This window comes from Tiliqua scincoides, chromosome 3, assembly GCF_035046505.1.
Source record: "Tiliqua scincoides isolate rTilSci1 chromosome 3, rTilSci1.hap2, whole genome shotgun sequence".
NCBI lineage: Eukaryota > Metazoa > Chordata > Lepidosauria > Squamata > Scincidae > Tiliqua > Tiliqua scincoides.
This window is the reverse complement of record NC_089823.1, coordinates 57,386,607-57,402,100: the sequence shown is the minus strand read 5'-3', so window position 1 is coordinate 57,402,100 and position 15,494 is coordinate 57,386,607. Positions and strand designations below refer to the sequence as shown.

The window sequence follows — 15,494 nt, the reverse complement described above, 5'->3', positions numbered from 1 at the left end:
AACTTCTGCATTCTAAAATTGATGTACAAGTTTAACTGGTATTTGAGTAGAGCAAAACTTAAAGTTCTAAACGATGCATTGAGTGCAGAGTTGCCTGTAGGTTTGTTTTGTCTGTCCAAAAATAAGTTGCAAGCACAGCTGTGAAATTACCATGGGGTGTGTTAGTGGTTGGTAGGTTTCTGATATGTGACTGGGACATGTCCACTTTTTCCATATGAGTCTGGTTTTTTAGTAATTAGGGTCACAGTCAGAAATTGGTAGGAAGAATATGGAGGAAGAATAGTTGTGGCATGGAAACGCTGGGAGACTAAAAACATAGGGTTGCCACCTTTCTCTTGCCATTAGTTGATTCAGATTTGGCTGCATTGTTTCAAGTAGCAGCATGCCAGTGGCTTGTACTTACATCTGTCATACCATTGGAATCATTTTCTGCTGTATGTGTGTATGTATGTAAAAGATACAACAATGGCAAAGAATACAAAGATTCAAATATAAAGTGAAAAACAAAATGCATCCAGTGAACTAGACCCTACAGCAATAGGACAGCCTAGCCGAGGGCAAAATACAAACATAAAAACATCATTTAAAACCACTAAAACTTGCAGTAAGAATGATCCCATAACAGTCCACCTTTGCCCAACAACTAAAACACTATTCTAAATAAAAAGGGTCTTTAACCCCATTGGATAATCAGGGAGGGAGTTCTGCAGTTGTGATACTCCTACAGAAAAGGCCCTGTTTTCTTGCTGCTTTCCCTTAATCAATAGGAGCAACATGTGTAGGAGCTCCTTTATCAGGGGTGTATGGAAGGAGGCAGTTAGCTTAGATACTGTGGCTCCAAGCTGTAAAGGGCTTTAAAGATTAAAACCAGTGCCTTGAATTGTGCCCAGAAATGAATTAGCAGGTTCTGGAACAACAGCCTGAGAGAATCACCAAGCCCTTTGTGAGTACGCAAGCTGCCGCAGTCTGCAATAACTGTTGTTTCTGAGCAGTCTTCGAGGGCAGCCCCTTATGCTTATTGAGACTGAGATATTCATGTAATTGCCTTTCTGACAAATCTAAATTGTAGTTCCTACTTCAAACCAACCAGAAGACTGAATAAATTGTATTCATGTTCATTGTGACTCAGGTTTTTGGAAGCATCAGTGTTTAGGTGGTTGGATAAAGCTTGTTGAATTCTGACCCATGCAGCTTCAAAGGAAGTGTATGGATTCTTTACATAGGTAAAACTTTCAGGATGATTGATTGGCAGTGGAAGGACTACCAAATAAGAATTTTTCTTTATTGTCTGTAGACATAGTTGTCAGTTGAAGAAGATGAGGACCTCATGCTAAGAGGATGAAGTGTCCTCACAGTTTTGTGCTGCTTGAGGTAAAGAATGCCTCTGTTTTGCCAAGAAATTAATTGATTTTGTCACATCAAAGCCCATGATGATATTGCCAGTCATGCTGGGCCATTACTCTGACAGTGAAGGCAGTTCTGCCTGATTGAGTGCTTAGGCTGGAGGTTCCAGGAGTAAAAAACTAGAGATTCTTCTGTTCATAAAACAGATCTGCAGCACTTAAAAACTATGTCTTTTGCCTTTCTTTATCGAGAAATATTAATATCCTGGTTAGAAGGGAATTTCTGCAAATGTTGCTACTTTCTGCCTGGCTACATTTATATATATTTTTCACATTTTTATACCGCCCTTCCTCCTCAGTGCGGTGTACACAGCTACTCCCCTCCTTTTGCTCTCACAACAACCCTGTGAGGTAGGTGAGGCTAAGAGAAAGTGACTGGCCCAAGGTCACCCAGGAAGCTTTGTGGCTGAGGGGGGATTCAAACCTGGATCTTCCAGATCTAAGTCCACCTTCCAAACCACTACACCATCCTGGTTCCCTTTTTTTAAATGAAATGTTTTTAAATGAAAACATCTGTTCTTTTGCTTCAGAGAGTCTCCAAGTGTCACTCAGATTTCACCCATCATGCAAATATCAAATGCGTTTGTTTAGATGCAAAACTCCTTAAACATGCTTCACTACTTTTGCAGATGCCCACCTAACGTTTTCTTAAAGCACTCTGTTGTATTTTGTTGCTCATTCAAACCTTTTTGTGATTTTTTTTCCTGCGTTAATGGTAAGAATCATGATAGTATCCAAACAGCATTTATTTTCTTTAATAAATTAGACAATCAATTTAGCAGCTTATACTATTTTCTCTTTTATGTTATGAATATGTGTGTTGTACTGATTTGAAGAACCAGATGTTGTCTGTTTTAAAACACTGAAGCAGATTCAGTGTGTTATAAGCATCAATCAAAATATCTCCAAGTGAAGAGTCAGTTTGTTGAACACCACTAATGACTTTAAGAGTCTTTTCACAATATCAGTCAGTTTCACCCTCAACAACTTTTATCCTTTGAAGGAAAATCCAGTAGGTTTCTATTCAGTGTCCAGAAGTAATACATTCCATCTGCAAAGATCATTGGGGATGGCAAGAAGACGCTTGCCTTATTACTCCGGGGGGGGGGGGAGGGGAAAGTCTATGCTTCTGTAACTTTCATGTAAGGCAGAGGTTCCAAAACTGTGAGCCATGTCTTCCTAGCCAGGGAAGCCACAGAATTCTCACGAAAACTCACCGCCTTATACAATGTATAGGATTGTAGTGCTAATAGGAAGTCGCACTCAATGCTCCAGGAGGTCAAGGGAGCTGCCAGTCAAAAACGTTTGGGATGCACTGCTGTAAGGTATGTGCTTTCAGAGGCTTACTGCCCAATCCTAATGGGCAGCCCAATCCTGAGCTGCCTGGGGAGCCCCCGCTTGGCAGCACCACGAGGGCTGCTGCCAAATCCAATGCCTCCCGCGCTACCTTGGGAGTAGGGGATGTTGGTCCCCTTCCCCTGGTTAAGGGAGGCAGCCCTACAATGGGGCTACTCACTTTGGGCTACAATGGGGCTACTAAAGTAAAGGCGCTCGTGTAAGGCACGCAGCCACCACGAGTGCCGAGGATCCTGCAGAGCAGAGCTCTGCGGTTCCTCCCCCTGGCACGCCCCCTCCCCACGTCACACTGGCCTCCCCGCCCCCTCCCCGCGTCATGTGGGCCTCCCCCCTTCCTGGAACGCGCCTGTCCCCACCCTGTTTGCCGTTCCACAGCCCGGCGGTGGCAGGCACTGCCGAGCTGGGGAACACGGGTGCCCGCCGGGTGGTGGCTCAGCGACAGCCGGAGCTGAGCCACCTCCTGCGGGAGCCCAACGGTAAGCCCCACAAACCTGCCTTACAGCACGCTTGCAACTGTGGTCCGCTCTGTGGAGGCGCAGTGCGGACCATAGGATTGGGCCCTTAGGCTATTCTTGGAGAAACAAATACAAGTGCTTACTAAATAGCAGGCATTTGGTGTGGTGAACAGGGAAGCACTGAGTTGTTCCTAACTCTTAACCAGTTTCCCAGTTCTTCACTGGGCCTCCAAAATCCTAACTTTATTTTTTTAAAAAGCAAGCATGTCAGTTGCACTGCCACTGGTGTTCCCTGTAACCTTCACTGTCACACAGTCATACAACTCCAAGCTGATCTCTACACAGTGCAAAGCTCAACTTGGAAGTTTAGTGATGACATGTAACATCCACACACTGGTCCTCTCCCCATAAATGGAATATAGACTGCCACCATCTCGGTAATTTTCAGTACACCTCTGGAACTTCAGAATTAGGGAAACAAAAGGACATAGCATGTAGCCGCAGCGTAGATATAGTGGCAGAGTGTAAATGACCAAGAGACAGGATTATCATGAAAAAGTAAAATTAAGCTTACTGAAAAATTGGAACTGACATGACTTTGTAAGTCAAAAGGAAGAACATGTTGGGAAATGGCGTAACGAATTCTAAAGTATAAAAATGCAAGACTCCTGCACTACACGATCAAGTATCTTATTTTGTCAGGAAGTTCCTCAATTTACTTTGCTGCATAGGCCTCTGATTACCCCATCTGAAATTGGACTGAATTGCATGGGGTCACTTTATTTGCACCAGTTCATGCCCACATTCTTCGGGTAGTGCAACTCTGGCTTTGCTTATCTGAAAAGATGAGTTCATTCTAAGTGGTTAGATTTGTGCCAATCAGAAGAGAGGCAGTTGAGCTAAGAAGGGGTTTAGCTCTTACCTTATTCTCAAAATAGAGCTAGGAACACTTAAATAACAGCGTGAGGAGGGGAAAGGCCAAGGTTTTGGAGACTTTTGTTGTTGGATAACAGACTTTGATACAGAAATGAAATTAGTTACACTTACAATTAAAATAGAGAGCTGGAAAATTTTTCCCCCTCTTGTGATTCTGGTATGGGTTGGTTTGAACTACAGGGAAGCACCTCCTTTTGGTATAACCACGCAGGGCCACATGCAGCTTGAACTCCAGATGGGGGGGGGGGGGGCTCTCCTTCAGTCCTCAAACTGGCTGTACCTCATGACCAAGAAGCAAGGCTTTTTGCTAACTTCTTACAAAGCCCTCCTAGCAACAGACTTCCTTCTGCTACCCTCAAGTTCTCAGAAAAGACAAGAGACTCTGAAGCTATTTTAATTTACTCATAGACTGAGATGGCATACATTTGCTTTTAACATATTTCTTTCTAATGGGGCTAGAGTTTCTTACAAAACATATTTTTGTCAGCACGTACCATGGAAGAATCCTCTCACTTTTGTAGTTAACGTTGTCAGTCCTAAAAGAAAATATGCTGATAGATGGGGAAAACAAATCCTTTCTTGCTATATTTGAAAGCTTCCTTAGCTGTGTAGTGGAAAACACTACAGCAGTGTTTTCCAAAGTCTGTGATTAACTTTGGTCTTAGATGTGGATTTCATGTAAACAGTTAAGACTGTGGTTCTCTCTTCTGTACTTAGAAGTCTGAACTTAAATGTAGTTGTGTTTTGTATTCTTAATCCTGGTTGTGATTATTGGCATATATGTACTACAGCTTGCTTTTCCTTAACCTGGTCTGGTTCTGTTTAATGGAGATTTCAGTTACAGTAAATTTTGTGTCTAAGTTTTGGACTCTTATTTTTAATGAGCATGTTCGTAGGTTCACATGAGGAGCGCCTATAATATGGAAATATTTGAACTTGGCTCTGTCTTATATGCATTTTTCTATACCAACGCCATAAAAGTTGTATTTAGCCCAATACATAATAGCTAATATTTTGTGTGTGTGTGTGTGTGTGTTACATTTGGCTTTTGAGCCCTGGTGACTGACAACCATATGCGGTCACGTTTCATTGGTTTCAGTGTGTTGCCTCTGTAATGATAGCAAACTGCATCAGAAGGAACTCATTGATTCAGGTTATGATGTTACTGAACCATTAATAAAAAGCTGTGCAGTATGAGCATTCTGTGCTGTGATACAGTACTGCAGATATGGGGAGGTGGAGAATGATCCCCCTTTCCAGTTATAGGCATGTAATTGCTAGTGACAGATTACCAGCATTTCCTATTGATGTGCTTCAGTGAAAGAGAATGTATTTGTAATGGGAAGGAAACTTCTCACTGTGCTGTCGTCCTTTGCAGTCTGATGAGCTGTTGTGTGAACAGCTTTCGGAAGTATGGTGTTGCAGTTGCATCATGTTTTTACTAGCTGCCCCTTAACACGTACACTCTCTTCTTCATCTTCTTCATACAACTTTCTGTGAGCCTTCACTATTCATCACTTTTGTAATTAAGATAGATCATGAGTGCCAAACTTGCTAGAGAATGACAGCAGCTGCAGGGTAATAAATCATACTGCTTATCCATGAATAATCACAGCAACCACAAGCAAGGCAAACATTTATTCCCAGATGATATATTAGTGTTACTACATTATTGTAATTTGGTATGTGATTCTATTCTGGCCAATTAAAAGTCCAGCACTCACCAGAGAGGTGGCATTTGCTTTCAGATAGTGCAGAGCTGAGTGAACCTGATACTGCTCTTGTTGTCTGTTTAGTGGGCTTACAGCAGACAGTGCCCCAAAAATGAATCGCAAGAAATGTACTTAAAGGAGCTAAAGGGTAGCAGTCTCCACTTTGCGTGTTACAGTGCTGGTTTGTGGAAGTGTTCCCACAAGTCATCTGCCAATGCCAAAAATAGTAATACAGAGGCTCCCCTATTTTAAGAACATTCAACTTAAGAACTTTCAAGATCCAAACATGCCTAATCAGATGTCCGTATATGGTTTTGGCATCCATTCCCAGCATTTTTAAACACCCCCATCTTATTCCAGGCAAGTCCTGTTAGCCAATTTTTCGAGGTAAGGCCATACAGTATAGAGTACTATATTGTAGGTGTACTGTAAATATGTTTTTTGTTCACATTTCACAATATGTTCACTAGCAGTAATATTGAAGGTGGACTTAAGAACAGGTTAGGTTCCAGTGTCTGTTTCGATTAGTTTTTTTCTAAAGTAGGGAACTTCTGCGTTGTCTTTTGAGGGCCAAGAAGATGAAACACAGTCCACAGAACTGAAGTACCCTTGGTGGGTGGTTTATCTCTTGGGGTGATAGTGTTCAACCTACTGGGCCACACCTGTTCAACCTGGTTAGCTATCACTGGATGCCCAAGTGGCCTCTGTGGCACGTAACACTTACCACCAGCTAAGATTAGTCTGTCATCTGTAAACCCTTCCAGACAGAGAACCTGGTTGCAATTATCCATGTTCTTGGTAGCCTGGAGGCTCTACTACTACAGTGTGTTCTATCTGTGGAACCTTTTGAAACATCTGTTAGTTTCAGACTATTAAGTAGGACTGACCTGTGGAACATGGCATACTAGTTCTGAGGCAGTGTTACTGGCTGCTAGTTCATTTTGAGACAAAACAAAACAAGATTTTAAAATCCTGATCCAAGTCTTTTAAAATCCTGGACCATTGAGCTTTAGTTGCTCCCACCTTAGGAAGTTATATTGGTGGCAGCCATTGAGAGGGTATTTTCAGCTGTGTCATCACCCCTTTGTAGAATGCTTTCCCCAGGGATGCTTATATCAACAAGCTCTTGCTAAGTTGTGCAGCCATGCAGTTTGAAGCCCAGCTCCATACAGTGCGGAGCTTGGGAACACACACACCATTTTCTTCCAAGGAATATATATACACGCACACCACTTTCCTCCAAGCAGCTGAGGATGTGTACATGGCTCCTCTCTGTGAGGTATATTGGACTAAAAAATATTAACTCAAGATTCTCCAGTAAGCTTCATTATACCTGACCATTATACCACTGACTTTCAGGCCCAAACCGAACATACCTCTGTGTTGTGGGAAAACACATCTGTGAGTCTTATCCATCTGGAGTATTTCTCCTCCTATCAAAGGTCAATAAAGGCTCTCAGTCCATGAGGGGCTTATCAGTGAAGAAATGCCCCTGCTGCTATGAGGAGTGCCTTGAGTAGCATCAGCCATGGGAGTATTGCTTTCCTCAATCTTGAGCTAAACCAAAGGTGAAGATCAACAGCATAAAATTATATTTTCCAGATCCACAATTCAAACCAGGTCCTCTTTCACACCTTCCTATCTTACTCACCACAAATATGGGGGAGGAGATGGCTGCCTTTTAAAGCCAGGACCAGCAAGAGGAGGCACTGTGGCAAGGAAGGACTTCAAAGGAGGACATTCAAAGTCACAGAAGTCAAGATCCATCTGGGTTTTGTGACCCTACATTCAAAGCCCCCTGAGAAAACTGAACTCACAAATTAAGAGGGGGGGTGAGTGGGAAAGAGATACTTTGATACTTTGGACACCAGGATGCAGGTCTCTTGTCTTGTGTGCTCCTTGAGACATCCTGTGGGCCACTGTGAGATACAGGAAACTGAACTAGATGGGCCTATGGCCTGATCCAGTGGGGCTCTTTATGTTCTTATGTGGCAAGAAACCCATGGGATCAAGAAACCAATGTGAATATTGTTTCCTTAAATGCTCTTATTTCATGGTTTCTGCAAGTTGGTTTGGAACACAGTGTGGCTTTTATTCTTATTATTGATTGTTAGTTTTACTGTGAATCTAAGTTGTTCTGCTTGGGGAGCAACGTAGCTGCGGGTGTGATGTATAAACTGTGTAAACCTGTATATGTTCTTCTCTCTTTTAATTTTAGTGTGACTTGCCTGTAGGGCAGAAAATTTTTTCTTCCTAATGTAAGTTAGTAAGTGGTGTTTTATGCTACTGCTTTTGAAAAGCGTCCAGCCAAGATCATATGAAATGAAGGTATCCTACCATTTTTCTTTCAGTTGGAGAGTTTGTGAGTGATGCTCTTCTGGTGCCAGATAAGTGCAAATTCCTTCATCAAGAAAGGATGGATGTATGTGAAACCCACCTGCATTGGCACACAGTTGCTAAGGAGGTATGGCATGATTGTATTTTGGCACTTCTAGACACCTGTTTTAAATGGTGTTGCTTTCTTTACAATTCAGAATGTAGAACAAATATCCTATGGCAGAAAATGAAATATGTGGCTGTGGTTTCTGACTTGGATTTAATTAGATGGTAGTTTTGTGACCATGATGATTATGTTTTTGTTTATGGTCCAATGCCAACTTGGTTTTAGAAGCTTAAGATACACTTTTTTGTTCTTAAGCCTTATTAGTTATCTTCCTAATCAAATTTGCATGATTTTGTGTTGCACCTCTGCTTGGCATATAAAAGGGGGAAAAATGACTGATGGGTAGTGAATTAAAGTAATCTTGAAAACAAATTGTCTTGCTTGAGACTTTGACAAAAATTCTTGACTAAACTTGTCTACTTCACCATAACCAAGTGAAGTGAAAGATCTGAGGCAAGGATTTTTGACTCAGTTACCAACTTAGAACAGATGCAAGAAACATACCCTGTGGGTAACTTCTGCAAGACAAAATACAACAGGACCTCATGAAATTGAATATCGGTAAATGACAATGAAATGCAGTCTATCCTTGAGACTAATGATAGCCGGAGACAAACCCATGATAGTTACAGATGCCACTCTTAATGACATCTCTTGCCATTGTTTGTCTTGTCTTGTTTGTTAGCCGCCTTGTGTGCCCGTTGGGCAAAAAGGCAGGGTACAAATTAATAAATAATAATAATAATCTCTGAATATGCCTTTTGCCAAACATGTTACTGCAGAACATTCACTGCAAGGCACAGTGCCCTGTAACAAACCAATATGCTAGTTGTAACATTGGCAACATAGTTCCAGGATCTAGCAATGCCATCTACAATAGCAAATTCCTACATGTGCATTTCTACAAGCATTATTCATGTATATGAGAGAGCTTGTTAGCAATGTTCTGCTACAGTCTACGTAGATCAAACTGCTTTTTGTTGAAGCAAGAAGATGAACCTGTGTGGTATAAATCTGACCTAACAAACAGAAATACAACCAACTCATGGGGAAATTTTTCACCTTCCTGGCCATGTTATTAGTGACTGTAAATCCTCTTTACAAATTAAACAATTTAGGTGAATGATGGAGTGTAAGGTGGCAGAACAATCCATTTTTTTATTCTATAAAGCAAGGTCTCAACTAAAACTATGGATATGTTTCACAATATAAAACTTCATAGAATTAAAAGATATTGCAATCTCTCCAGAGTGCATGCAATCTCTCCAGAGTGCATGGAGGCTGCTTAAAACAACAGTAATAGAGGCCCAGCAGAGGTGTATACCGCAAAGAAAGAAGGGTTCCACTAAATCCAGGAGGGTGCCCGCATGGCTAACCAGCCAAGTTAGAGAGGCTGTGAAGGGCAAGGAAGCTTCCTTCCGTAAATGGAAGTCTTGCCCTAATGAGGAGAGTAAAAAGGAACATAAACTGTGGCAAAAGAAATGTAAGAAGGTGATACTGGAGGCCAAGCGAGACTATGAGGAACGCATGGCCAGCAACATTAAGGGGAATAATAAAAGCTTCTTCAAATATGTTAGAAGCAGGAAACCCGCCAGAGAAGCAGTTGGCCCTCTGGATGGTGAGGGAGGGAAAGGGGAGATAAAAGGAGACTTAGAGATGGCAGAGAAATTAAATGAGTTCTTTGCATCTGTCTTCATGGCAGAAGACCTTGGGCAGATAACGCTGCCCGAACGGCCCCTCCTAACCGAGGAGTTAAGTCAGATAGAGGTTAAAAGAGAAGATGTTTCAGACCTCATTGATAAATTAAAGATCAATAAGTCACCGGGCCCTGATGGCATCCACCCAAGAGTTATTAAGGAATTGAAGAATGAAGTTGCAGATCTCTTGACTAAGGTATGCAACTTGTCCCTCAAAACGGCCACGGTGCCAGAAGATTGGAGGATAGCAAATGTCACGCCTATTTTTAAAAAGGGAAAGAGGGGGGACCCAGGAAACTATAGGCCGGTCAGCCTAACATCCATACTGGGTAAGATGGTGGAATGCCTCATCAAAGATAGGATCTCAAAACACATAGACGAACAGGCCTTGCTGAGGGAGAATCAGCATGGCTTCTGTAAGGGTAAGTCTTGCCTCACAAACCTTTTAGAATTCTTTGAAAAGGTCAACAGGCATGTGGATGTAGGAGAACCCGTGGACATTATATATCTGGACTTCAGAAGGCATTTGACACGGTCCCTCACCAAAGGCTATTGAAAAAACTCCACAGTCAGGGAATTAGAGGACAGGTCCTCTCGTGGATTGAGAACTGGTTGGAGGCCAGGAAGCAGAAAGTGGGTGTCAATGGGCAATTTTCACAATGGAGAGAGGTGAAAAGCAGTGTGCCCCAAGGATCTGTCCTGGGACCGGTGCTTTTCAACCTCTTCATAAATGACCTGGAGACAGGGTTGAGCAGTGAAGTGGCTAAGTTTCCAGACGACACCAAACTTTTCCAAGTGGTGAAGACCAGAAGTGATTGTGAGGAGCTCCAGAAGGATCTCTCCAGACTGGCAGAATGGGCAGCAAAATGGCAGATGCGCTTCAATGTCAGTAAGTGTAAAGTCATGCACATTGGGGCAAAAAAATCAAAACTTTAGATATAGGCTGATGAGTTCTGAGCTGTCTGTGACAGATCAGGAGAGAGATCTTGGGGTGGTGGTGGTGGACAGGTCGATGAAAGTATCGACCCAATGTGCGGCGGCAGTGAAGAAGGCCAATTCTATGCTTGGGATCATTAGGAAGGGTATTGAGAACAAAACGGCTAATATTATAATGCCGTTGTACAAATCGATGGTAAGGCCACACCTGGAGTATTGTGTCCAGTTCTGGTCGCCGCATCTCAAAAAAGACATAGTGGAAATGGAAAAGGTGCAAAAGAGAGCGACTAAGATGATTACGGGGCTGGGGCACCTTCCTTATGAGGAAAGGCTACGGCGTTTGGGCCTCTTCAGCCTAGAAAAGAGACACCTGAGGGGGGACATGATTGAGACGTACAAAATTATGCAGGGGATGGACAGAGTGGATAGGGAGATGCTCTTTACACTCTCACATAATACCAGAACCAGGGGACATCCACTAAAATTGAGTGTTGGGCGGGTTAGAACAGACAAAAGAAAATATTTCTTTACTCAGCGTGTGGTTGGTCTGTGGAACTCCTTGCCACAGGATGTGGTGACAGCATCTGGCCTGGATGCCTTTAAAAAGGGATTGGACAAGTTTCTGGAGGAAAAATCCATTATGGGGTACAAGCCATGATGTTTATGTGCAACCTCCTGATTGTAGAAATGGGTTATGTCAGAATGCCAGATGCAAGGGAGGGCACCAGGATGAGGTCTCTTGTTATCTGGTGTGCTCCCTGGGGCATTTGGTCGGCCACTGTGAGATACAGGAAGCTGGACTAGATGGGCCTATGGCCTGATCCAGTGGGGCTGTTCTTATGTTCTTATTGATTTAAGAGGAAGATTCAATCAAGAGGTTTGCTTTTAAGCAAAAGCTATCCTTGTTTGCTGCTGCTTGTTCATTCAAATTCATCATCTGATTAAGTGGAATATAGTGTATGTAAACTGGTGTTCCTGAAATGTCAAATTTGAGAGTGCTACAAAGATCAAAGGTTATATGCAGAGTAGCTTATTCATGACTACATAGTAATGAAGATCATTTGAGGCATGATAGTTGGTGGGACTTAGTCATGACTAACTTTGATTTAGCCTTAAGTATTTTTGCTGTATTCCAACCCAGCTTTGGTTGTTGTTGGAAGGATATTAGGTGCTGCTTGAAAATGGAAGTCTGTAGACAACCATGTTGACTGTATAAAATGACATGTGTTTGGTTACAGAAAAGTATAAAATGATTATGGTAGACTTTGGGGGCTAGAGTTAAGTTTGGGGCCGATTTCAAATGCTTTTGCCAGTCCTTTATCCCACTTCGCCCACTCTGTCTGGATACCATCAATCTGCCAATCCATTGTTATCTGTCCCCTTCCTTGGCACAGACAGATGACTTTAACTTCCCCAGAAATCTCTTATCACCCTTATGCACTTTATGGCACTGGGATACTTGAAAGTCCCCGCCCCCCTTTTTGAGCCAAAGATCAGTTAAAATTCCTGGGGCCTTGTTCTTGTTTGTAGCTGGAAATCCTCAAATTGTCTTCTGACATATCAGGATATCTCATCTGATTTCCAGCCACATACACATAGACTATATTTATCTAACACTTACATCAAAAGAACAAAGGAGTGACTGCAACAACTACCGCGGCATCTGTCTCCTTAGTGTTGTAGGAAAGCTGTATATCCGAGTTGCACTAAAGAGGCTCCAGGTACTTGCAGAGAGCGTCTATCCAGAAACGCAGTGCGGATTCAGAGCCAACAGGTCCACCACTGATATGGTATTCTCCCTTAGACAACTGCAGGAGAAATGCAGGGAACAATGACAGCCACTCTTTATAGCCTTCATAGATCTCATGAAGGCTTTTGACCTGGTCAGCAGGGACTACCTCTTCAAGATTCTCCCCAAGATCAGATGTCCGCCCAGGCTCCTCAGCATCATTAGATCTTTCCACAAGGACATGAAAGGCACTGTTGTCTTTGATGGCTCCACATCAGACCCCTTTGACATCTGAAGCGGAGTGAAGCAGGGCTGTGTTCTTGCACCAAACTTGTTTGGGATTTTCTTCGCCGTCCTGCTGAAGCATGCCTTTGGAACTGCAACAGAAGGCATCTATCTCTGGACCAGATCAGATGGAAAGCTCTTCAACCTCTCCAGACTGAGAGCAAAGTCTAAAGTTCAGCTGAAATGTCTGTGTGACTTCCTCTTTGCCGACGATGCAGCTGTCACTACCCACTCTGCCAAAGATCTCCAGCAGCTCATGGATCGTTTTAGCAAGACCTGCCAAGATTTTGGATAGACGATCAGCCTGAAGAAAACACAGGTCATGGTTCAGGATGTGGTCTCACCTCCCTGCATTACAATCTCTGCACATGAACTGGAGGTTGTCCATGACTTTGTGTACCTTGGCTCAACGATCTCCAACATTCTCTCTCGATACTGAGCTAAACAAATGCATCGGTAAAGCAGCTACCACGTTTTCCGAGCTCACAAAGAGAGTCTGGTCCAACAAGAAGCTGATGGAACAATCTAAGTTCCAGGTCTACAGAGCTTGCGTCCTGAGTACACTTCTGTACTGCAGCGAGTCATGGACTCTTCACTCACAACAAGAGAGGAAACTGAATGCATTCCACATGCGCTGCCTCTGACACATCCTCTGCATCATCTGGCAGGACAAAGTTCCAAACAACACAGTCCTGGAACGAGCTGGAATCCCTAGCATGTATGCACTGCTGAAACAGAGACGCCTGCATTGGCTCGGTCATGTTGTGAGAATGGATGATGGCTGGATCCCAAAGGATCTCCTCTATGGAGAACTCGTGCAAGGAAAGCGCCCTATAGGTATACAACAGCTGTGATACAAGGACATCTGCAAGAGGGATCTGAAGGCCTTAGGAGTGGACCTCAACAGGTGGGAAACCCTGGCCTTTGAGCATCCCGCTTGGAGGCAGGCTGTGCAGCATGGCCTTTCCCAGTTTGAAGAAACACTTGGCCAACAGACTGAGGCAAAGAGTCAAAGAAGGAAGGCCCACAGCCAGGGAGACAGACCAGGGACAGACTGCACTTGCTCCCAGTGTGGAAGGAATTGTCACTCCCGAATCGGCCTTTTCAGCCACACTAGACGCTGTGCCAGAACCACCATCCAGAGCGTGATGCCATAGTCTTTCGAGACTGAAGGTTGCCAACAAGTACATCAAAAGCAAACTTCTAAAGAATTGACTTGTGATATTTTCATGATAGAAAAGGGCAGTCTGAATTTCAGAATTGTGAACTATGAGATAGTACATTCAACATAGAATGTTGTCCGTCCCGTCCCCCGAAATCAGGCCATCTAGTTCAGCTTCTTGTATCACACCAAGTGCCTCAGGGAGCAGTCAAGACAACAAGATACCTGTATCCTGTTGCCACTCCCTTGCGTTTGGTCAGAGAGAGGTTATCTCTAAAACCCAGAGGCTGCTTATAGTCATCATGGCTTGTAACCTGTGATGAACATTTCCTTCATAAATCTATCCAATTTCCTTTTAAGGACATCTAGGCCAGGTACTATCACTGTATCCTGAAGCAAGGAGTTCCACCGATTAATTACACACTGGGTAAAGAAATATTCCCTTTTGTCTGTTCTAACTCTCTCAACACTCAATTTTTGTCAATGTCTGCCTGAATCAGGTGTTGTGGAAGAGGGGAAAAAGATTCCCCTATCCTCTCTACCCATTCCCTGCATAATTTTATTATGTCTCAATCATACCCCCTCAGGCACCTTCTTTCTAGACTGAAGCGTCCCAAATGCTGTAACCTTTTCTCATAAGGGAAGTGCCCTAGCCCACTAATAATTTTGGTTGTACTTCTTCTGTGCTTTTTCCAGTTCTACTATAACCTTTATGACATGTGGCAACCAGAGTTGGACACAATACTCTAAATGTGACCTCACCATCGCTTTGTACCATGGCATAATAATATTGGCCATTTTATTCTCTATCCCCTTTTTAATGGGCCCAAGCATGGAATTGGCTGCCTTCACCACCACTGCACACTGGGTTGACATTTTCATTGAACTGCTCACTACCACCCTAAGATCTCTTTATCCTTCATAGGCAAATCAGGACTGGCACATGTGTTTCCTCCTCTCTCTTGTTCTTTCCTGCTTCCCACCTGGTTTGTTAAATCACAGTAGCTTCTTTATATATTCACTATCTGTGGAGAGTGAACATATGTGGAGTATCAAGATTCTGCTTCTCAGCTCTGCCCACTGCAACTAATCTGCACAAACTATCCCTGCTCCCACCCTTCATTCATATGTAGAAGGTGGGAGGGGTTTCACATATTTATAATTGACAGTGCATGAGACTAAGCAGTGCAGTCCTGGGTGTCCTCAAGCATTTGCTTTTCGTGGACAGTTAATGTGTGAAGAGGGGGCTAATGTCCAATGATATCCAAACTTCAGAAACTGTACTTTTAGCACACATTAAACAGATCCATTCTATTTTGCAATCCTAGTTTGTAATGAACATTTAAATCACAATTTCCTGATACTGTTATCTTAGGAAAG

General features: G+C 43.0%; 1 protein-coding gene across 5 annotated transcripts in view; it reads left to right on the top strand.

Annotated features, from left to right (window-relative positions):
• Positions 1-15,494, top strand: part of APP (amyloid beta precursor protein) — a 195,212-nt gene that overhangs the window by 90,497 nt on the left and 89,221 nt on the right. For all 5 annotated transcript variants that reach the window (XM_066622528.1, XM_066622530.1, XM_066622529.1 and 2 more), the window contains exon 4: positions 8,214-8,326. In XM_066622528.1, the coding sequence (XP_066478625.1) occupies positions 8,214-8,326 (113 nt within the window). The remainder of the gene's footprint in view (positions 1-8,213; positions 8,327-15,494) is intronic.